The 22580-nt window shown below is 47.6% G+C and overlaps 1 protein-coding gene across 1 annotated transcript; it reads left to right on the top strand.

The window, feature by feature from the left end:
• Positions 1-1141: 1141 nt before the first annotated feature.
• Positions 1142-17535, top strand: LOC308610111 (forkhead-associated domain-containing protein 1-like; the record flags this gene model as incomplete). The annotated part of the gene is made up of 5 exons (XM_081259363.1): positions 1142-1291; positions 1977-2101; positions 5016-5111; positions 5535-5936; positions 17446-17535. The coding sequence occupies exons 2-5, from the start codon at positions 1991-1993 to the stop codon at positions 17533-17535; spliced, it is 699 nt and encodes a 232-aa protein (XP_081115489.1). The 5' UTR covers positions 1142-1291; positions 1977-1990.
• Between the last annotated feature and the right edge of the window lie 5045 nt (positions 17536-22580).

Genomic DNA, 22580 nt, shown 5'->3' with positions numbered 1-22580 from the left:
AGAGGCAAGGTTATTGAAATGTCTAGAAATGATACTTTGTTTATATACCGCAGCTGATTTTATTGATACAAATCCCAGTCGTTACTGCGGGTCCTGGTTTGTGTCTAAGTGTGTGCAAGACCAACCAATAGTATTTCAGTCTTTCTCTTCATGCATATCAGGGGAAACACATGGCCAAAACGGCTACTTACTTTTCCAGAAACCAGCCAATTACAGGATAGTTAACAGTGGCACCTCTCAACTCAAAGGTGTCCACGGATCATATGCGGATGTTGTTGAAATGCAGATTCTGACTCAGCAGGTCTTGGGTGGGGGGAGCCTGGGATTCTGCATTTCTGAACAGCTCCCAGCTGGTACCGATAGCACAGCTCTGCAGACTACATTTTTAGCCACAAAGTCTTAGAAGAAGGTTTACCCCAAGTTGGCCGATAAGAACCACCTGGGGCTTCTCTGGTGGCAGAGTAGTTGAGAGTCCGCCTGCCGATGCAGGGGACACGGGTTCATGCCTCGGTCCGGGAGGATCCCACATGCCGCGGAGCGGCTGGGCCTGTGAGCCATGGCCACTGAGCCTGCGTGTCCGGAGCCTGTGCTCCGCAACGGGAGAGGCCACAAGAGTGAGAGGCCCGAGTAACGCAAAAAAAAAAAAAAAAAAAAAAAAAGGCCGCTCCAGGGACTTCCCTGGCGGTCCAGTTGTTAAGACTCTGTGCTTCCGCTGCAGGGGGCACGGTTTCGATCCCTGGTCAGGGAACTAAGATCCCACATGCCGCATGGTGCCGGCAAAAAAAAAAAAGCCCCTCCAGGAGCAAATCTGATGTGATTGTTCAGAGATGAGACCAGAATGACAACAAGTGGAAACCCCAGCTTAGAAGAGCATTAGAAGAACAAGAGAAAGAAAACGTGGGGAGGGAACACAGGGGGGATCTCTTATTTACAGTGATGCTAAGTCGGTAGGAAAGTTGGAAATCTTCCTAGATGTGACTTTGTATTCAAAATGAAATTTTGAAATTCCTTCTCTGCTGAAGCCCTGTAATAATATTTTCCAAGGTACTGAGTAAGTGACAGGGTTTCTGCTAATCCATGATTTGTTCATGTTTCTTCAAATACAAGAGAGGGAGGTTGTGATCACTGATAAAGCTGCTGTCCTCACCATTCTGGCCACAGGAGCAGTCCTTCAGTGATCTAGGGGCCAAGTGCAAAGCGTCCCGACATGAGGATGTCATTCAGTGTCAGAAAAAGGCTTTATCTGAGCTTCGTGCACGAATTAAAGAACTTGAGAAGGCCTGCTTGTCAAGTAAGTTTCCTCCTGCCTAGTCACCCCTCTGTGCTGAGAACCATGGGCCCCAGACTTGAGGGTTCACTTTAGGGACTAACCAATTTGCCAGGACCACCATCTTCTATCCCCATCATTTCATAACTAAAAAAACATACTTATAAAAAAAAGATGGGCAGGAAAAAAATAGATGTGTAGGCATGAGCTCAGAGTCAAGAGCAGGCCTTGATATTAAATAAACAGGATTTCATGAAAAACTCAGAACCTTGTCCTTCTTTTTCTTATTTCACTGTGGCCCAGTGGAAACTCTTTCATAGACGGATGCTGTGCAAGGACCAACCTTGGGGAACTTCCCAGGATAAATACCCTGTTTAGAGGGCATAGGGCTTTCAAGAAGCCAAGCTTGCTGCTGGGTGGAGCCCTGGGCTAGGACACAGAAGCCTGGGTTCAAGTCCATCCTCACACCTGTGGCCGAAGGTTCCCCCTCAGTGCCCCAGCCCTGGGAGGCTGCAGCCTCATATGAGCTGTGTGGCCTTGGACAAGTCATTTCACCTCTCTGGGCCTCGATGCCTCACCTGCCAAGGGAGGATGGTGAGCTAATTAGTACTGGCCTGTGGTAAGTGTCCAGTAAATAGCAGCTGTGACTTTTACATGCAGTAACTTCTTCCTGAGCCTTTCTTTTGAGTGTAAATTATTTCTTTTATAGATCACAAGGACCACATGGATGGATCATTTCTAGACTTAAAGACCCTCGGGATGGAAAAACATGTTCGGAAAATATTGGATGCAAAACCTGACTTGCCAACTTTTTTAAGAGTAGAGATCGGAACGGTAACCAAAGAAACTTTGTCTCTGCATTGACTGACACGTGGGGAGGGTGGGCATGAGGACAGACACTAGCCGTGTGCCCTGGCACCACTGTATACATCATTGGTTTGAGGCCAGATCCTCCCTGATGGGCTAACACCTGTATGGACTGGTCGGTGCCTGGCCGTACCAGTGATCCAATGTTTGAATAGAAAGGCGGTTTCCCATCGTGTACAGCATGATATAACATTGCAATGATGCTGGCCAGGTCAATCTCTGGGCCCTCCTTTTCACATCACATGTTATATTCTGCAGAAAAGATTCAACAAGCTAATGTAAAACATTATGCCATGAACTTGCCTAACATTTGCTTTTTGCTATAAACTGAAAAACATGAACACATAAAGGGCAGCAGAAGGGAGCCATGATGATTAAGAAGACACAAGTTCTAGAATCAGAGACCTGTGTCCTAATCCCAGCTCTGCAAGCTCTGTGACCTTGGGCAGCCTCCTAACCTTTCTGGGACTTCAATTTCCCAGCTGTAAAATGATGATGGAAAAATTAAAGGAGATCATTATGTAAAGTGCTTATCCCAGTGCCTAGCTCATAGCGAGCACTTTAATAGATGATAGTTATTATTGTCAAACAGTATTTAAAGAGTATTATCCAAGAAAACCTTCCTTTCTTAGGGAGCATAGTTTGTGTTTTCCAGGATTTTCAGAAGTACTTTGATTGTTAGGTTGAAAGTGCCCTGTATCCTAAATGGATGTTTGATCGGGTGTTTGATTGACACATGACAATGGACAGCTCTGATCAGCGTGGCTTGCTGCGGCAGCTGGTCTAAACCAGCTTTTGGAAAACATAATAAAGCCATCCTCTCTGTACCAGCATTTTCTCCTACAATTTTTCTAGACATTTGCTCACACGTCTAGAGATGTGAGTCTTCAGAAATGTGTTGGTTTTCCTGATAAAATTGAACCTTCCTTCTCTGAGGTTGGGAGTAGAGGGACCGTCTCCAGGTGGGGAGCTCAGCTGGATCTCACGTCCTGATGGTCCTGCTTCCAAGATTGACCTTCCCCTTGGCAACAAGCCCTCATCCCACCACTGACACCACAGAGCAGGAAACCTCCCAACTCTCAATCCTCCAAGGTTGGCAGTAATTAAAGGAAAGAGCAGGAGGAAGAATAGCTGACATCTGTGAACTGCTTACTGTGTGCCAGGCGTTGAGCTCAGCCGGCTCCATGCCTTATGTCATTTAACCATCGTAGCAGCCTTGTGTCATAGTTACTATTATTGTCCCCATTTAACAGATAAGAAAAAGTAAGGCTTCAGGAGGTCAAGTACCTCACCCAAGGTCACAGAATAATGATTGAAGACACACCAGGGGTGTGTCCCTGGTGGTGTGTCTGCTAGCCTGCAGAGACTGGGTGGGGACTGTGTGCTTGGATCCTGTAGCCCAGGCTCTTCCTTAGTGACCCTCCCCTCAGGAAAAGAGGGGGCGTCTGGAGAGGTACAGAGGATGCAGCTCAGGGTAGCTGAAGACACTGAGCAGCATCTCAGGTTCTTTTTGCAGCAGATCTGCCCGGTTTATTGTCATCTTCAGATACCCTCTTTTATTCTCATCTCCATAGATACATAGACAAATATGTCCACTCTTATCTATCACAGTCACTTTGGGGGCCATTATAGTTTTTTAGTTGTTTTGTTTTTAATCTCAGAGGTTTTCAGGGTAGTGCCAACAAATGCTAGGGCTAAGAGGTGCTCATGGCAAGCATTAAAAGCCAATTTATTTTTTAAGGAGGCTTATTATGGTTATTTGTAGTCGTTCAGATCGGGTAACCTATTCAGACTGGTGGCCATTCCATGCAGTCATTTGGCCTTCCAGCAGCCAGCTGGCTGGTTGGGGTCTTAGGGAGATGCAGCTGCAAACACTATCTGCATTGTCTCTGGAAAGGTTCTGAAGGGATGCCCACCCACCAGGTTCCAGAGCTAGGAGAAGGTTGGGCCGAATTTTGTGAGGGTATGGTTTCTGCTGCACAGAAATGAGATTCCTTTAATAAAAAGGAGGGAGGCTATTATCCACTTAACCTTCATTCTTTCATTCAACAAACATGCCCACTATGCACCACTCGTTGCCAGGTGCCATGCTGGGCACAAGGAGGGAGATAGTGAGCAAAAGCCGCATGGTCTCCATTTTTCTGGAGCTTGTCTTCTCAACATCAGCGGTACTGATTTTTTGAGCCAGTTAACTCTTTGTTTGGGAGACTGCCCTATGCATCATGGGGTGTTTAGCAGCATCCTTGTCCTCTACCCACTAGACGCCAGCAGCAATTATGACAACCACAAATGTGTCCAGGCATTGCTAAATGTCCTGGAGGGGGTAGGGTGGCCAGAGTCACCCCTGGTTGAGAACCACTGGCCTAAAGGGAAGATAGACGAGACGGTGGCCAAAGAACGGCACAAGTGATGCATCATTTCAAAGGCAGTCATGCTCTGAAGTGGTAGGAACACAGTCATAAAGAAAGCAGTTCACAGAGTCAGAATGGATTTAAAACCAACTCTCTTGGCATGGACACATATACACACACACGCTACCAAAGGTAAAATAGATAGCTAGTGGGAAGCAGCTGCATAGCACAGGGAGAGCAGGTCGGTGCTGTGTGTCTACCTAGTGGGGTGGGATAGGGAGGGTGGGAGGGAGACGCAAGAGGCAGGGGATATGGGGATATATGGATACGTATAGGTGATTCACTTTTTGATACAGCAGAAACGACCATACACCATTGTATAGCAATTATACTCCAATAAAGATGATATAAAAAATCAACTCTCTCAAGTTATTCTTTCCAGCTCTTCCATTATTCCTTGGGTTATTCTTCTGGATGTAGAAAATCATAATGGAATGCCAAGTGAGTTTTTTTCTTTTGTTTTATTTCAGCCTCAAAATGGCCTTTCCAGCCCAGGGTCCATCATGGCCACTGAGAAGTTAGGGAAAATGGATGTGGCTGACGCTTTAGATCTTAGTGAAAAGCTGGTAGGTATACCCAGCATCAGTCCCCTCCTGTCCAAACCTGTGTGCCCTGCAGATAGTTTAAAACCAACGCCACATACATGTTTAGTTGTTACAGTAGCTCCACGAGACCCATCTCCTATCCCAGCATGGGCTGGAAATTGCAGAGCCCAATTCCTTGGAAGACTGGGTAGTAAGAATGAATGTTTATGTCTGTGGTCATTCCCCCTCCACCCCTCCCCCCAATTCTCAAAAAGGCATAGTGTAAATGGATGCGGGGGAAAATGAAAGTCCTACTAAAAACCCCAAATGCACTCATTTGCAAAGCATGTGTTTCTTCTCTGCAACTGCAGAAAATGAATGAAACAGAATTAGATGTTTGCCTCCTCAAAGTGGCCACCAGCGGTCTTGGGCCAGGCCTCTTACCTGTGAAACGCTTTCTCGTAGTACTTGGATATGAGCAAAACCCTCGGGACTATGATGAACATCAAAGATATGTCAGGTCACGTGTCCATGAAACACCTCTCCCCAAAAGAGAGGGAGAGAGTCTACCAGCTTCGACAAAGAGACCTGTACCTGGTGTTTGATAAGATCACCCTACTCAAGAACCAGCTGCAGAGAAAAGAAGAGCTTTTGAGACGATACGAGAAGGACATTGAACGGCTCAAGTATGGCCCGTGTCCCCGGCAAAAGGCCCAGGCCTCCATTCTCCAGGCTAAACCTCGGTGCAGCTGCAGACCCGTAGGGACCAGGACAAGAGGACAGAGGCCTGGGTGTGGAGTGGGGAGGCGGGATGGTGACTCAGGGCCTGATGGACCCAAGTCTCTGGGCAAGAAAGCAGCAGTTAAAGTACCCTACTGTTAAGGAATAAGGTGCACCTTTTGTAAATGTGTCTGATGTTTCACCATGTGTGTGCTTTTCGTAATTCCATCCTATTTTCAGTGGTATCCGTTCCCCCACCCTCTCTGGGAAATTGGGAGGGGCTGGTAGCATAACCGTTGCCCCCTTCGTGCTGCACGTCCACAGCCAATGGGCTATTTATTCTGCCCTCTAGTCCCCACATCTTCAGCCTTCCCCCCACTTGTAAGGAAACCGTGAAGCCAGGCATATATGGAAGTGTTCTGAGGATCTCCCAGGTCGGGAGCATTGGTGGTGAGTGAGAAAGCTGAGGAGAAAAGAGACTTTGTCTCTCCTGTGTGCTCAGGCAGAGCAAAGTGTCGGTTCAGATGTACCAGTCACAGGTGGCAAAGCTGAAGGACGACATCTCCAAAGAGGCCGAAGAAAAGGCGCTGCTGAAGGAGGCCCTGGCGCACATGGAAGAGCGGCTGCACCAGGATAAGAGGGTCACCAGGGCAATCAGGCAGCAGAAGGTGAGAGGTCCCTGCTCGGAGCAGAGCCTCTGAGGCTGCCCCTCAGCTCCCTTTAGAAACAGCCAACTGAGGTCCCAGTGGGATCCAGGCAGCACAGAATGCATTCGCTCATTGCAAAGAAAGGTGGCAGAATAGCTTTAACGTTAGGCAGACTTAGGTTTAGACTCTTGTTCTGCCATTTACTGTGTGACTTCAGGCAGCTTTTTTTTAACATCTTTATTGGAGTATAATTGCTTTTCAGTGTGGTGTTCGTTTCTGCTGTATAACAAAGTGAATCAGCTATATGCATACATATATCCTCACATCCCTCCCTCTTGTGTCTCCCTCACACCCTCCTTATCCCACCCCTCTAGATGGTCGCAAAGCACGGAGCTGATCTCCCTGTGCCATGCGGCCGCTTCCCACTAGCTCTCTATTATTCTGTATTTGGTAGTGTATCTATGTCCATGCCACTCTCTCACTTCGTCCCAGCTTACCCTTCCCCCTCCCCATGTCCTCAAGTCCATTCTCTACATCTGTGTCTTTATTCCTGGCATGCCCCTAGGTTCATCAGAACATTTTTTTTTTTTAGATTCTATATATATATGTCAGCTTAACCTCTCTGAGACTCATAGTCTAGCTTGCCTCTATTTTTTTAAACTTTCTTTTTTTTTAAGTTAATTTTTATTTTATATTGGAGTATAGTTGATTTACAGTGTTGTGTTAGTTTCAGGTGTACAGCAAAGTGATTCAGTTATACATATACATATATCTATTCTTTTTCAGATTCTTTTCCCATATAAGTTATTTCAGAATATTGAGTAGAGTTCCCTGTGCTATACAGTAGGTCCTTGTTGATTACATATTTTATATATAATAGTGTGTATATGTTAATCCCAAACTCCTAATTTATCCCTCCCCACCACATTTCCACTTTGGTAACCATAAGTTTGTTTTCAAAGTCTGTGAGTCTGTTTCTGTTTTGTAAATAAGCTCATTTGTATAATTTTTTTTTAGATTCCACATATAAGTGATATCATATGATACTTGTCTTTGTCTGACTTATACTTCACATAGTATGATAGTCTCTAGGTCCATCCATGTTGCTGCAAATGGCATTACTTCATTCTTTTTTATGGCTGAGTAGTATTCCACTGTATATTTGTACCACATCTTCTTTATCCACTCCTCCATCGACATTTAGGCTGCTTCCATGTCCTGGCTGTTGTGAACAGTGCTTTGTGAGACTCATAGTCTAGCTCGTCTGTATTTTTTTAACTTTTGATAATTCGTGTATTTTATCTTGTTCTTTCTATCCAGATAACTATTTCTTCTACCAGTTTTATTGAGACATAATTGACACACAGCACTGTACTGAGCTTAAGGGTGTCCAGCATCATGATCTGACTTCCCTGCCTCCTGAAATGATGACCACAATTGGTTGAGTGAACAGCCCGAGTGTTTTTAAAGGCGGCGATTCTGATTTTCATTGTTCTGCCAGATGCCAGGGATACACCGAGGAATAAACTCTCTGAGAATAAAGATTTGGGTTTGCTCTTCTGAGTAGCCAGAATAGTACGCCAGTCTTTCTGACTTGGGGCTGTGTATTTGTACACGCATGCTTGCGTGTATGTGTGTACATGTGAGTATGTGCTGTGTGTTGGCATGTGTGTGTATTTGTATGTGTGTGTTTTTTGCCTGCATGAGCTCTAAGGAGGCCAAGGTCATAGAAGGGTGCCCTTCTCCTCAACCAGGAGGTGATGGTCAGATAGTTCCTTGCAGAAGCCTGCCCTCCATCCTGCGAACCTTCCAGGCAACAGGTTTCCAGACAGCAGGCTCTCTGACTTAGAGCCCCAGAAATGAAAAGTGGCTGTCCTGCTCTGAGGGAGCCTGGATGCGGTGTTTCCAGTGCTCACTGCTGTGAATTAAACATCACAGGCCTTAGTCTGTGTGTGACATGGGGCTGCCTCAGCAGAGAACAGTTTCCTTTCACACCAAGCAATGCCAGGGAGAGCTGGGCCAGTGACAGAGTTGTGACTTTCCCTTTGATGTGCCCTCTGGAGAGCTCACCCCTCCCCGAAGTGCCCACCCCCGCCCCCAGGGCTTGGCAGACTAGGCCCCAAAGCAGAGACACCAGACCACAGAATGGGACAGAGAAGGGCCCCAAAAAAGCCATTGTCATGTACTGAAAACCTGAGGATTTACATAATCAGGCTTCACATGCATTATTCATGGGCTGCCTCCTTCATATACAATGCAAGGGACGTGCCAGCCTGTTTGTCAGGAAGAAAACAATAATACATTTTAAAGTTTTGCTGGATCCTAAAGGGCACTTGTATACATCTGTCTTGGCATCCGTTCCTTCCAGGGAGTATATCTTCGTTGTCTTTAAGCAGAAATGAACAGAAAGCAGAATTCCTCTTTTCTAAGTTTTACACTTAGTATTTTCACAAGGAGCCTTAGTTTTTTAGCCTCCTGTATAAAACTTTGAAACTCTTCACCTATTCACAGAGGTGGCAAGGTTGAAGCACTGAGATGAAATTACACATCTTAAGCTTCAGAATTGCCCCCCCCAAAAAAAATGGAGTTTGTAGTTTTAATGTTTGACCATCTCTTCACCAAGCAGACCTTTCAAGAATCAAAAGTCCTATTTCCACACTAATATCTTTGGCTGTGAAAATGAGACTTGGTATAAGATGCTGGGCCTTCACAGCGAACTGGGCCTGTGGCTCTGTCCATGTGGCAGAGGGACGGGAACCGCGGCCCAGGCCCTGCTCACTCGAATCCACTTCCCACATCCCTCGAGAAGCCGGCAGTGTCTCTCAGAGTTCAGAGGCCAGATTTGGAGTCAAACAAATAGGGGTCCAGCCCCACCACTGGCCCGAATGACCCTGAGTAAGTGGCTTGACCTCTGTATCGCAGGTTCCTCAACAAAAGCAACCAAAACTGTTAGCAAGGGGCCTACTCCGTGGGGCAGCGGGAGGGTTAAATGGCAAAATGCTTGCAGTGCCTGGTACATCACAAGCCCCGTTTCTAAGGGGGAAGAATAGGCAGCTCATGGATGGGTGGGGATTCCTCTATTTCTTTCAGGGAGCTTCCTGCCAGCTGACGCCTTCCCCGGTCCTCCCAAAGCCGCCAGCTCTTATGGGACACGCTCTTCTCTTTGGTGAATACGACTAGGGCCACGGCCAAGAAAGGACCCAGATACCTTTTGTGAATGGGCTAAGGCTGGGATTTTCAAGAGGAAATTTTTAAACGCACAGAAGTTGCCACTTGGGAAGCACGCAAGTCCTTTCTCAGGGCTTGAAGTGTAAGAAAGACTGAAGGGCACCGGCTGCTTCTGGCAGGAGAAGCCGCTCAGCTCTCCTGCCAATCAAATCTCCAGCCAATCAAGTCCTGGCTAGGACGCGTGACCACCACTTTGTCTTGTGGTCTCAGCCAGGAAAAGCCCCTAACCTTCCCTCTGCTTAATTAGCTCAGATCCCTCTTCTTTAAGACGAGAATAAAAATGGCACCTAGCTCGTAGCCTTCCCAATGGGAGCTTGTATACAAAAGCCTTAGCACATAGGACCACAAAGCATACATGCTCTCCTACCATCATCATTATCCTCACTATTCTCTTTAACTCACTATCTTCCAAGATTTCCTTGGGCCCAGGTATTCTCAAGATTCTGGCTTCCTCTGTGCCACTTGTGTGTTTTGTTTGTTTGTTTGTTTTTGCGGTACGCAGGCCTCTCACTGTTGTGGCCTCTCCCATTGTGGAGCACAGGCTCTGGACGCGCAGGCTCAGCGGCCATGTCTCACGGGCCCAGCCGCTCTGCGGCATGTGGCATCTTCCCGGACCGGGGCACGAACCCGTGTGCCCTGTGTCGGCAAGCGGACTCTCAACCACTGCGCCACCACGGAAGCCCGAACTGTATATTTTTAAATGGTTAAGATGGTAAATGTTATGCTATGTATATTTTACCATAATTAAAAATTAAAAATGTTAATTATTGGGGGAAAAAAAGCCGTTGGGGACTTTGTAATGGATGGCTCAGTCTGTTACCACTGGACCTACCATTCAATCTCAATATCGTTAAAAACAGGATGACCAGACATTATGTGCTCACTGTGTGATGCAGGATGGTTCACACAGTACCACCTATGAAGGCGTCTGGACAACAAAAAGACTTTGATCTCCTCAGACCTCTAGATCTAACTATTTGTTTACAGGAAACATGGGGAAAAGAGGAACAAGTTAACTGAAACCAAGAAGAAGTGATCAGCCAAATCCAGGATGTGAATGTTCTCCAGGACAAAAGACCCAGTTTCTCCAACAAATCAGTGGCTGGGGGATAAAAAAGGTCAGGGGCGGGGTGTTGCTGTTACAGAATTAAAGACATTTCAGAGACATAACAACCAAGTGTAATGTGTGGACCTTGTCTGGATCCTGATTCTAACAAAGGTAAAAGTAAAAAAGATATCTCTGAGAGAATCAAGGAAATGTGAGCATGGACTGAATATTAGATGATATTCAGGAATGATTATAAGTATTTTTAGCTGTGATCATGTCAAGGTGGGGATAATGTAAAGGAAAAAAATGTCCTTTCAGTTAGGATGTCTTTATGGGTGAAATGACACAACTTGCTTTAAATTAACCTAGAAAAAAACTCAAAAAGGAAGAAAAAAGAATGAGAGAACACTGGGAAAATGTTGAAGCTGGATGATGAATACATGGAGTTAATCGCAGGCTTCTCTAGTTTTGTGTGTGTTTCCAAAATCCCAGAATAAAAAACAATTTTTATGTAGGCAATCTCAAAGGAACATACAGACACACACACAAACAGAGTGAGCTACAACCAAAGCATAAGCAAATGAGGAAGCCATTTGCCTTTAGTAAGTGCAGGAAACAGGAGATTAAGCCTTGGGCCTTTGCAAGATGAGCTAACCAAGGCTAAGATGCCTGTATTAAGCTGGCACCCTCAAAGATGCTCCACACCCTGCCAAGAGGAGGGCTTAAAAAATTTTTTTTTCTGGACTTTCAGAAAGGGGAGCCTATGAAAACCTGTAGTTTTCAATGTGGCTCTGGAGGGGAAAACTAATAATGGGCACAATACTGATGATGATGATGATCACCCTGAAGGTTTGTAACCACGTCGGTCTGGGGCTCAAGTTTATACTCCATGTATTCAGTGGGAAAACTCCAAGTTGAGGAAATAAATGTCAGTGTTCAGAGGTTATTAGCATCCCTGGCATCCAGCTGAAACAAACAAAAAAGACTTCTGAGAGCAAAGCAACCAGGAATCAGACCCCTCAGGATTCCCACAGATTAAGTTCAATCAAGAATGAGATCACAGTCAAATTACTAAGCATCCAAGCAATAAGTCAGTATGAGCCAGAGTAAGCAGAAACAACAAACAAGACATTGAGACACCACCCCTCTGCCACTCCCACCCAAAGACTTCAGATGTTGGAATTATCAGATAACAGATTCTAAAATCACTATGTATTCAATATTTTTTTTAAAGAAGGCTTTTAAAATGAGCAAGGAATGAGACTACCAAAAATGGCCAGGCATTTGTCCTCAGGAGTTTGTGGGAGCACAGGAGAGCTATTTGACCCCTGTACATTTGGCTCTTCCATTCTGGTGGGAAAAACAGATTTCTTTACAGAATCAAATTATGCTGGCAATAAAAATTCAAGTGCTTCCAGGAGCCAGAGAGGAAATATGAGCAGTGCATTGGGCAGGCAGAACATAGGCTGTATCTAAAGAGGGAGCCTCTTCTCAGCCCCAGCAGATTGTTGATCTATATACAAGAAGAGAGTCCAGGTATTGCCAGATATTCCCATTTTCCCAAAAAAAGGCATAAATCCAGATGTCAATGATCTGTACATGTTGGCTACTGTGGTAGATATCTGGTTTTTGTCACCTAATAACAATTCACCTCTCTTCTAAAATATTATGGCGTTATGATCCTCCTTTGGGGACAACACCTTTCTCCTAGTCTCAGTCCAGTTTCTCAGAGACGCTGTTGATTCCACCTCTGGCTGCAGGGATGGGCATGTTGGCTCAAGCTCAGCCAATGAGAGCAGTCTCCTGGGCCACAATAATTGGCTCAGCAATGGGCTTGTGACCCACCCAGAGAAAATGAGAAGCAGTGAGGCCATTGGGGGAAGCTTAGGAAAAAGACTCTTATCCTTCCCTATGGAATTCAAAGCTGAGAAGATGTAAGGGCTGGAGCTTCGGCCGCCTTTTTGTGACCATTATACAGAGATTCTGTCTAAGGTTGGATCCACATGGTTCAAAGAATCCCTGAGAGCTGGAGAGAGGCCAAGGCCTCATGAAATCATCTGAGCCTGAACCCAGAGGTTCCCTCTAGAATTTTCATTTTTGGTAATCAGTGAATTTGCATTCATGCTAAAGACAATTTGAATAGGTTTCTCTGTCAATCCACAGAAAGAGGCCTCTCCATTCAGCAACTAATTAAAAGTCTTTTAACACGTTGGGAAAGCCAGACAAACATATCTGAGGGCTGACCATGGACCTTCAGTGTGCGGTCTCAGCACCTGGCCACCCCTCTCCTTCTGTACTCCTGTCCCTAGCTTCTCTGATGACTCATCTTCTAGCCTCCATTCCCACTGCTTCTGCCCTGGACCATCCTCTGCTCTCCCTGCTCTACCTCCGGAAATCCTACTCTTCCTTCAGAACTCAAGTCAAATGGGTCCTTTTTTCTTAGCGCTTTCCTGACAACCCCACCCTAAGCCCTACCCGAGGCAGAAGAAGATACCTCTCCCTCCATCCCCAGGCCCCTCTGACCGCCCCCCCCCACCGATGAACACTCAGCCCTTCTGCTGAGGATCCTAATTACGCAGCCACGTTTCTGTCTCCCCTGCTTCTTGACCGTGATCCAAATTCAGACGCAGATTAGAAGGGATGATATTTGAGGCTTAAGTTTCAAAAAACAATCAGTTCTTAGGAGAAGTCAGAAAACATGGTGAAAGATGAGGATTTGGGTCAGGGATTCGAAAGAAAAGAACAGTTGTTCCGGGGAAAAGAGAGGGTCTATGTGGAGTGCAGTGAGGAAGGAGGAAACACTGGACATATTTAGACAAAACGAAATGATTCAGAGGAAACCTGAGAAGAAATGTCTAGAGAGGCATGAGGTTGATCTGACTGGAAAGGAATACAAAAAATGTGTGACGGGAATGACCCAAAACAACAACGACAAAATGCCCAAAATAGGTGCACTGTTCACGTGAGAAAAGAATGCAGACAGCAGCAAGACGCTGAGCAACCTCCAGAAAACAAGAGAGAAGGTGACAAAGGATGAGGTCATCTCAAACCAGATAAACGGGGAGGCTTTCTATGGATTGAAAGGGGTTTTTCAAAAGCTAGGGCTCATGTTGGCTTGCCCCGGATGGAAACTCAGGGCACCGAGGCCTTCTGGAATTTTCTGTTCAACAGACAGACACAGGGAGGGTCCCAGGAGGCCAGGCAGTGGCTAGATGTACCAAAAGAGCTACCATGGGTCAAAGGTCAAAACAAGCAAGGTGTCAGTTTATGAGCCACCCCAGGCAAGCACTGTCTCACTTTTTACTTCTAAGGACCATGGGACCTTGTCCACAGTTCCCATGCCACCTACCCCGGGAACAATTCTTTCTTCATGTGATAAAATACCTAAGCCGGACAGTATCCAATCACAGCGGCCTTTAACCTTTGTTGGGGACATACCTGGTTGAGGCTCTGAGCCCTTTTCCCAGAAAAATGAACACAGCCTCAGTCACAACAAAGTTTCCTTCCCGTTTAATCAGCTTATACCCGCCCTGGGGCCCATCTCTTGAACAATATTTCCTAAACTCATTCACTTAATCAAAAAAACATTTATTGAGTGCCAGCTCCCTGGTACCTGCCAGGTACTGCTGCCAGGTACTGCTCCGGGCACCAAGGGTACAGGGATCCTCGCCTCATGGAGTGGACCTTCCAGTTTGTATCTGAGCCCTCAAATGATCAGAATGTCTGGCGAAGCGGCCCGGGAATTCAGTGATTCTGACATGGGGCCAGAATTAGGACCTGTCGTCCCAAAGAGCCCCAGCTCAAACACCCCTTCTGTAAGGAGAGAGGGGAGGAGTGTATTGAAATCATGTGCTCTAACTGGGAAGCTCATAGCCTGCTGAGGGAGTGTAGAGGGTACCTGCACTTTGGAAAAATGTTTGGCAGAATCTCGTAAAGCCGGACGTATGTGTGACCCAGAAATTCTACTCCTAGATATATACCCAAGAGATATGTGCACATGTGCAGACCAAAAGGCATACACAACGGCCCCCAAGTATCCCTGGTGTTCACACCTCTGTGTCCCCTCCCCTTGCGAGTAGGCAGGACTGTACCTTATTTCTAATCAGTAGATGCTGCAAAGGTGATGGGCATGTCATTTCTGTGATTATGTTACAGAAGATTGTAACTTCCATCTTGCCTGGAGACTCTCTCTATGGACTCTCACTGGCTTTGATGAAGCAAGCCACCTTATGGAGAGGCCCACATGGCAAGAAACAGTGCAAGATCTCTGGCTAACAGCCAGCAAGGAGGCGAGGCCCTCAGACTAACTAACAACCCTCAGGAAACTGTATATCCTGCCAACCACCACATGAACTGGAAAGAGGATCCTTCCCCAGCTGAGCCTCAGATGAGACCCCAGCCCTGGCCACCTCCCTCATTGCAGCCTGGGAGAGACCCTGAGCAGAGAACCCAGCTAAGCAGTGCCCGGATTCCTGACCCACACAAACTGTGACATAAGTGTGTGTTTTTTGGATCCGTTAAGTTTGCCATAATTTGTTCTGCAGGAATAGATAACAGAGTGTAAAGCAATGCAGCAGTGAGAATGAATGAACCACAGCTACATCAGACAACGTGGTCGAACCTCACATAGTTGAGTGAAAGAAACCAGGCAGCAAATGGAATCTGATTCCATTTCCATGAAGTTCAAAACCAAGCAGAACTACTCTATGATTGGAAGTCAGACAAGCTGGAGGGGCTAACCAGAAGTGAGCACAGGGAGTCTTCTCGGAGGGGCGGGGGCGGGTGGTGATGTTCTGCTTCTTGTTCTGGGTTCTGGTTAGGGTGGGTGCATACACTTTGTGAAAATTCTTCAAGCGTACACTTATCAGTTGTGCTCTTTTCGAGATGTAGATTATGTTTTGAAAACAAAAGTTTACAAAAATGACAATATAGTGGAGTCAAACAGCCAGGGTTCGAATCTTGGACCTATCATTTACAAGATTTGTAACTGCGCAAGTTACTTGACTTTTCTGAGCCCGCTTCTGTAAAATGGGTTGGGCTAAGAATTAAATAAAACAGTGCATGGCATAGCAGCTGGTACCTAACAAGCCTCAATAAATATTAGCTAGTTTGGTTCACCTCATTCATAATGGTTCATTGTTAATCTCAAAAAAAAAGAAGTAGTGGAGGTTGATTTGCCTGGATGCCTGCAAGTCGAATTTATGGAGTTGTCCTGCAGGTGCCACCCCACAGAGACCAGCTGGATTCTCAGAATCCCTCTAGCAGTGATCAGGGGAGCTCAGCCTGCCTCTGACACCCACACCCAGAAAGGTCCCTGGGCAACAAGCAAGATGATATGCGAGTGTTCAGAGGTCAAGTTTGCTCTGGGTTGGGACTGAGACGATGCAAATCAAAGCTCTCCCCAGGATGGCCGTGATCGGGTTGAGATGGTGCTGTCCTCCCACATCATCAAGAAAGCAACAAAAACAAGCAAACAGACAGACAGCAACGCGGACATTCACAGAAGGAGTCTGTGGTACCGGGCACAGTTTACTACTTCACACATATTAACCCATTTGGTCTTTACAGTCAATGCTGTTATTACCTCCATTTTACAGGTGAGAGAAGTGAGGTACAGACAGAATAAAACAAACAAACAAACGAAACCAGGCCGATCAGAGGTGGGATCAGCACCCTTCATCTGCAGTTTTCAAACAGAACATACAGACTGACCTCCCTGGCAAAGCTTTTTTTCTGTTTTTTTTTTTTTAGAGACAGTGTTTTCTGTTTTTGTTTTAATTTTTAAATTAATTAATTAATTTATTTTTGGCTGTGTTGTGTCTTCGTTTCTGTGCAAGGGCTTTCTCCAGGTGTGGCAAGCGGGGGTCACTCTTCATCGCGGTGCACAGGCCTCTATCGCGGCCTCTCTTGTTGCAGAGCACAAGCACCAGACGCGCAGGCTCTGTAGTTGTGGCTCACGGGCCTAGTTGCTCCGCGGCATGTGGGATCCTCCCGGACAAGGGCTAAAACCCACGTCCCCTGCATTGGCAGGCAGACTCCCAACCACTGCGCCACCAGGGAAGCCCCTTGGCAGAGCTCTGATTTGCAAGAGATGAACGTCCCAACCAGCCTTGTCTCTATCTGAGAAAACACATGGGTGACTTCTCATTTTCTGACAGGGGAAGGGGGTGAGCACGGCAGCAGAAGGCCTCAGTGACCAGCTGTGATTTTGTGGTTTGAATTTATTTTTGTGAACCTGTGTGTGTGTGTGTGTGTGTGTGTGTGTGTGTATAAACACCTGCATTTCCTTAGCCCATAGCGTCAGGTTATGAATGGACTGTGGAGCCTCCAGTGGCCCTTTGCTCTTCCATCTGACACCTACTCAACAGCTTAGCTACTTCCTGATCCTTGAGCGCTCTCTCTCTCTCTCTTTTACTCCCCCTTTCTCCTTTTCCAGCTCTTGCCCTGGCTCTCTCTTACCCCTTAAAGGCTGGGCAAGCTCCCTACCTCTTCCAGGCAGGAGGCCAGCATTCATTTCCTGTTGGAATGCAGGGGACAACAAGCAGATCTGGGGAGGGGGCACAGTGGATGGGCTCTGCCGGTCAAGGACAGCCCAGGGAAGGTAACTGCGGCCCAATGAGATTTTATGGGGCAGAGGTCCTGCAGGAAAGAAGCCCAGTGGGTGGCAGGAGAGGTCCCTGGCAAGCCCCAGCTACCCCCTCCTGGCCTCAGCTCCCTCCCCCTCTTGCTGCAGGCACTGCCCAAACTTCAGGACAGCCAGAAGCCCAGATTGTTCAGGGCTGAGGGAAAGCAGGTGGTGAGCATGGGTGTCTCGTGGCTGTGACACCTGTCACCTGTGGTCCCCGGGGAAAATACCGTCCCATCACAGTCATCTAGATTCAAATCCTGTTCTGGCTGTGTCACCTTGGTCACACACCTCCATGGCTCTTGAGCCCTATTTTCCTGTTCCAGTGGGAGTGACGTGATAGAAATAACACCCGTCACGACACTTTTGGGCGCTTCTCTGCAGAGCTCCGAGGTCCAGGTGTTTCACACACACCTACTGCCCCAGGTTATGCTGAGGATTAAATGAGATGATCCACAGGAAGGACTGGGACAGAGCCCTGCGGGTGGAAAGCCCGGAGTTAACATCACTCGCTCCAGTATTAGGAGGACAGCTGGGAATGACAAAGCTGGGACCTGGACCCAGGCCTTTCAGACACCAGCATCCTGATGTTGATGGAGATACAGTACAGCCTTGGTAGCCACCCAGAGCTCAAGAAGATTGATTGATTACAGGCATCACCAAGGAGCCCGTATAAGCTAGAAACCTCTTTTTTTTTTTGGCCATGCCTTGTGGCTTGCGGGATCTTAATTTCCCCACCAGGGATTGAACCCGGGCCATGGCAGTGAAAGCACCAAGTCCGAACCAGTGGACCGCCAGGGAATTCCCCAGGTGCAGTATTTTGAACACCCCATCATCGCAAAGTACAACTCTCACTCAGCCCAGGACATGCTATGATAAAGCCATGAGTTATTGGGGTATTTTAGTTTCTGTTTTTGAAATTTAAGTGGATGACATGGAACTGGGTTTTTAGACTTTCACACACCCTTTGAGATGACTGTGGCATCCTGTGGGGAGCGGCAGGATCCAATCAAGATTTGGCAATTTCTGCTCCAGTGAGCCTGAATGTCAGCTTTGTTCTCCGTTTAGTATTTCCTCATCGAGAGATGGACTAATGGCAACATATGCTCTCCCAAGCCTATCAGGGGGCCATGGGCGGCTCCGGCTCCAGGCTGGCCTGGATGGGCTCCGTAGGGTCTGGCTGGCAGTGAGCAGGGTTGCGTTCTGTGCTCATGTTGATGACACTGAAGACAAGCATGGAGATGGGCATGGGGCTGGGGAGGGCCAAGGCTACAGAAGCCTAGGTCCTGGGGTAAGGACAGTTCAGCTCAGCAGCTCAAGAGTAGGAGGCAAGGCTGTGGGCGGGTGGCAAGGGCTGCCCCTGTTCATTCACTCATTCGTTCATTCAGGCACTGTTCTAGGTACTGGTGATACAGCAGTGAACAAAAGAGAAAAAAAACCCTGCCCTCATGGAGCTTAAGTTGGGGGGCAGGGGGGAGTTGGGAGTGGGGAGACTGACAACAAATAAGAGAAGGAAACTAAATAAATAGCATGTTAGAGGAGTGGTAAGATGAAGGGAAGAGCAATAGAGTGAGGTGTTTGTTTTGTTATTCATGTTTTTGGGGGGGTGTTTTTTGTTTTGTTTTGTTTTTTTGGGTGGCATCATGGGGCTTGCAGGATCGACCAGGGATCGAACCGGGCAGTGAAAGCACCGAGTCCTAAACACTGGATCGCCAGGGAATTCCAAGACCCTTTTAAATAGGGTGATACTTGAGTAAAAATCTAAAGGAGCTGAAGGAGATCCCTGGGGGAAGTGCCTGGTAGGGAGAAGAAACAGTAACTGCAAAGGCCCTGAGGCAGAAATGTGCCTGGAGAGTTGAGCCTGACCCTCTCTGTTCCTCTGAAGTTACCACTCAGGGCCCCGGCCTCTGTGGTCACTCCTCATACATTCCTAAGGTCTTTCTGGTCGAATGGAACTAACCCAGGCAGAACCTTCCAGGCTGACTGAGGGCCTCGAAGAGATTTCTAGGGAAAAGTTCTGGGAGGGCTCTGCGATTCAACTGCAGGGTTGAAAAAGTCCTGAGGTTTTGCCAAGCTTTTAACAAATGCACAAGGAATTTGCAAGAATGCAATAAATTCATTCCTGGACCATGCTCCAGAGCTGCTTAATCAGAATCTCTGAGGTCTGTGCCAGGGAATGTGCATTTCCAAGAGCCTCTAGGCATGTGGGAGCATCTTTACCATATATTCCATCCCATATCGATTTCCATGATTTTTCTCTCTTATATCTTCTTCTAATTGACTAGAGTGGAGTCTGCCATCTTTCATCGTTCTCAGATGAATATTTTGAGTTTGTCTTGGGGCACCTTGTCCGTCATTTCCTGCCAGGGAAATGAGGCATTCTGTAGGTAGTCAGCAGGGCTGTTCTGCTCCCAGACAGAAGGGGCTGATTTGAAAAAGGTGACATGGGGTGAGGGGAGATAGTTGGCATTTGCATGTCTTCTCCACAGGCTCCATCCCCCCAGCCCCGTGCCCATGGGGAGTGCGGGGGCGGGTTTCTTAAGGATCTGATCCAGGTCAACACTGGGGCCACCGTCTGACCTTGTAGGGACTCAGGTGATGTTTGTAGAAGTAAGGAACACATGAATGAATAAACGCGAGTTTCGACAGGGAAGGACAGGAACAGTAAGGTTGGGGGCTTGTAAATACCCTTTCCTTAGCACGTGGGAGAATCTTTCATTCTTTCAGAAGTGTTCCTTCCACCCCACCCATCTCCCATCTCCACCCCCACCCCCAGAAGTGATGGTCCCCCCAGCTTACTCTGTTTTCTCCTCCACAACAGAGAGAACTAGAGATTCCGGTGGGACGGGGGGTACTAATCTCCAAGCTTCTCGTGGTTCAGCTCCATTACCCTCCCACGCCTGACCACCCCCTCCTCAACGCACCAAGCCTGGAGCTAAGATCACTAGGAAGGATTCTCGAGTCTGCTCCTTCCCGGCTGTAAGACTTGCAGCTACTTCTGTGAACACTGAGCCTGTTTCCCCATCCTGGAAACGGGGCTGGGGACCTCTAGGGGGAAGGTCGGGGAGGGCTCGCAGCGCTGCAGCGGGCTGTAATTGGCCGGGTGCTGCCAGCGCACCTCCCCCTCATCCTCGGGCACCGCGCACGCCACGCCCCTCCCCAGCTCGGCCGTCAGAATGGCGTTGCCGTGGCGACGTTTGTAAAAAGGCCGGGCGGGCGCGCGGGCTGCGGGCCTTCGCCTGGAGACTCCGCGGGAGGGCGGCAGAGCGGAGGTCAGGGCTCTCGGCGGAGGACGAGGCGTGGGCTTCTTCCTCTGGCCAGGTGAGAGCGGCGCGCGAGGAGGCGGCGGGCGGAAACCTGGGCCGGAGGAGGCCAGCCCTGCGAGGTCAAGGGCGTTGGGGTAGGCAGGGGACCTGGCGCCAGCCGAGTCCGAACTCTCTGATCCAGGCTCGGGTCGCCAGGAGCACCCCAGAAATGGTGCCCCAACACCAGCCGTTCCTTCCTAAGTGCAGCCCCTACCTCGCCCCCCAAGGGAGGCGGCACGGGAGCTTTAAGCCTCTCCTGGGCACCAGCTCTTGGATGTCCTGTGGGTATAGCTGGGATTAAGAGAGGAACCCCTGTTTCCCCTGATTTATGGACAACACCCACCCAATGGTCAGACACACACACACACACACACACACACACCCCTTACCTGAACTCCCCTTCTTTAAGGAACTTTAAGGTCACTGTATACCTCAAAAGTAAGTTTGCTCCTATAGCCCAATTCTGAGCCATCCAAAGTGGTCGGGGGAACGCAGATGACTGAAGCCCTTTTGCTCTTTCCTGTGGCTGGTGCTCCATGGCACTGAGTAAGAACGAATTCACAGAGCTCCACACATTCAAATTACTTTGACAGTGTTTTCACGCAAGGAAGTGATGCACAGGGCAAAATGAAGGTGGAGAAATATTGTCCAATCCAAAAGCTAAAGAGATAGAATTTAGGTTTTCCAAGGAGTCATCTAAGCTAGATACTGACAGGAAAAATGAAAGGTAGTTACTATCAAAGCTTCCTAGCCAGCTGGCTGTACTGACTTGCTTTGAGGTGCCCTTTGTATTTTCATTCACTCAGCAAGTGTTTCCCAAGCACCTACTATGTGTCAGGTTCTGACCCCCCCTGCCGCCCCCTACCCTGGAGAAGGGGTAATGCACAGAACTGGCAGGAACTGCAAAGGGTCTGACATTTGACCCTGTTTGAAAGTTAGTAAGTTAGCCTGCCCAGCTTATAGTTCCTGGCAGAAGACAAGAGACTCCTGGGCCAGAAACAAAGAACTTGATTACTCACAGCACAGCCGACATAACAGGCAGCAGAGCTGCATATGCACATTGGTTCCTGTTGCCCTGAAAGTCCCTTGGGGTGGTGCAGAGCAGCCAGTGTGGATGCTGTGTGCACAGTGGGTCTGTGTCCCAGGTAAGGAACTCCAAACTCAGGAAACTGCAATCTTTGAAAGGGGCTGCTAGCAAACCTGCCCAACTTTTGCCCCAGAAGGAGCCGTTATCTTTATTAGAAACATTACCTCTATCCTCCCAGGCTGTTTGCCATACAAGCATCCTCAGAAAGTGAGTGCAGGACAAAATCTTTCAATGCCTTTGCTCTGAAGATGGGTACAAACACAACATACCCATGAAGAATTGCTTCTTAACAAAATGAACACAGTCCTGGTTTTCCAGGAACATATATGTTAGTGAAAGACAAACCAACAGCAAGCATAACTAAAGAAAGGAACAAGAACATGTCAGAGAATGATAAGTACAAGGAAGGAAACACAGCAGGGGAAAACTAGCAGGGGAATAACATGACTGAGGGTGCCTTTAGCCAGAGTGGTCAGGTGGTTGCCCCGAGGGGGGACGTCTGAGCAGAGAGAAGACCCCAGCCTTGGGGACGTCTGGGGTGAGAGCTAAAAAACAAATATGTGCATGATCCAAGTTTAAGTTTTAGATTAGTGGCATTTCCTGTGGTTTTCCTGCAGAAGAGACATTTCTTGGAAGTTTCCATTTTAGCTTAATTAGACTTGAATGTGTTGCGTGCTAACATGGTCCTCTGCAATTGAAGATTAATAATGAAGGCAGCAGAGCATGGTTCTTTGGGAAGAGGAAATGTCTTTTCCCCTGTATACATGACAGCAAACTTAATCAAATGTATTTCTCACTATATGAAAGCATCAATATTTGTGGGACATCCACAGGCCTCACAGTTTACAAAT

The sequence above is a fragment of the Mesoplodon bidens genome (assembly GCF_964165515.1).
Source record: "Mesoplodon bidens genome assembly, contig: HAP1_SCAFFOLD_378, whole genome shotgun sequence".
Taxonomy (NCBI): Eukaryota; Metazoa; Chordata; class Mammalia; order Artiodactyla; family Ziphiidae; genus Mesoplodon; species Mesoplodon bidens.
The sequence above is the reverse complement of the archived record's forward strand: the minus strand, read 5'-3'. Positions and strand labels throughout refer to the sequence as shown.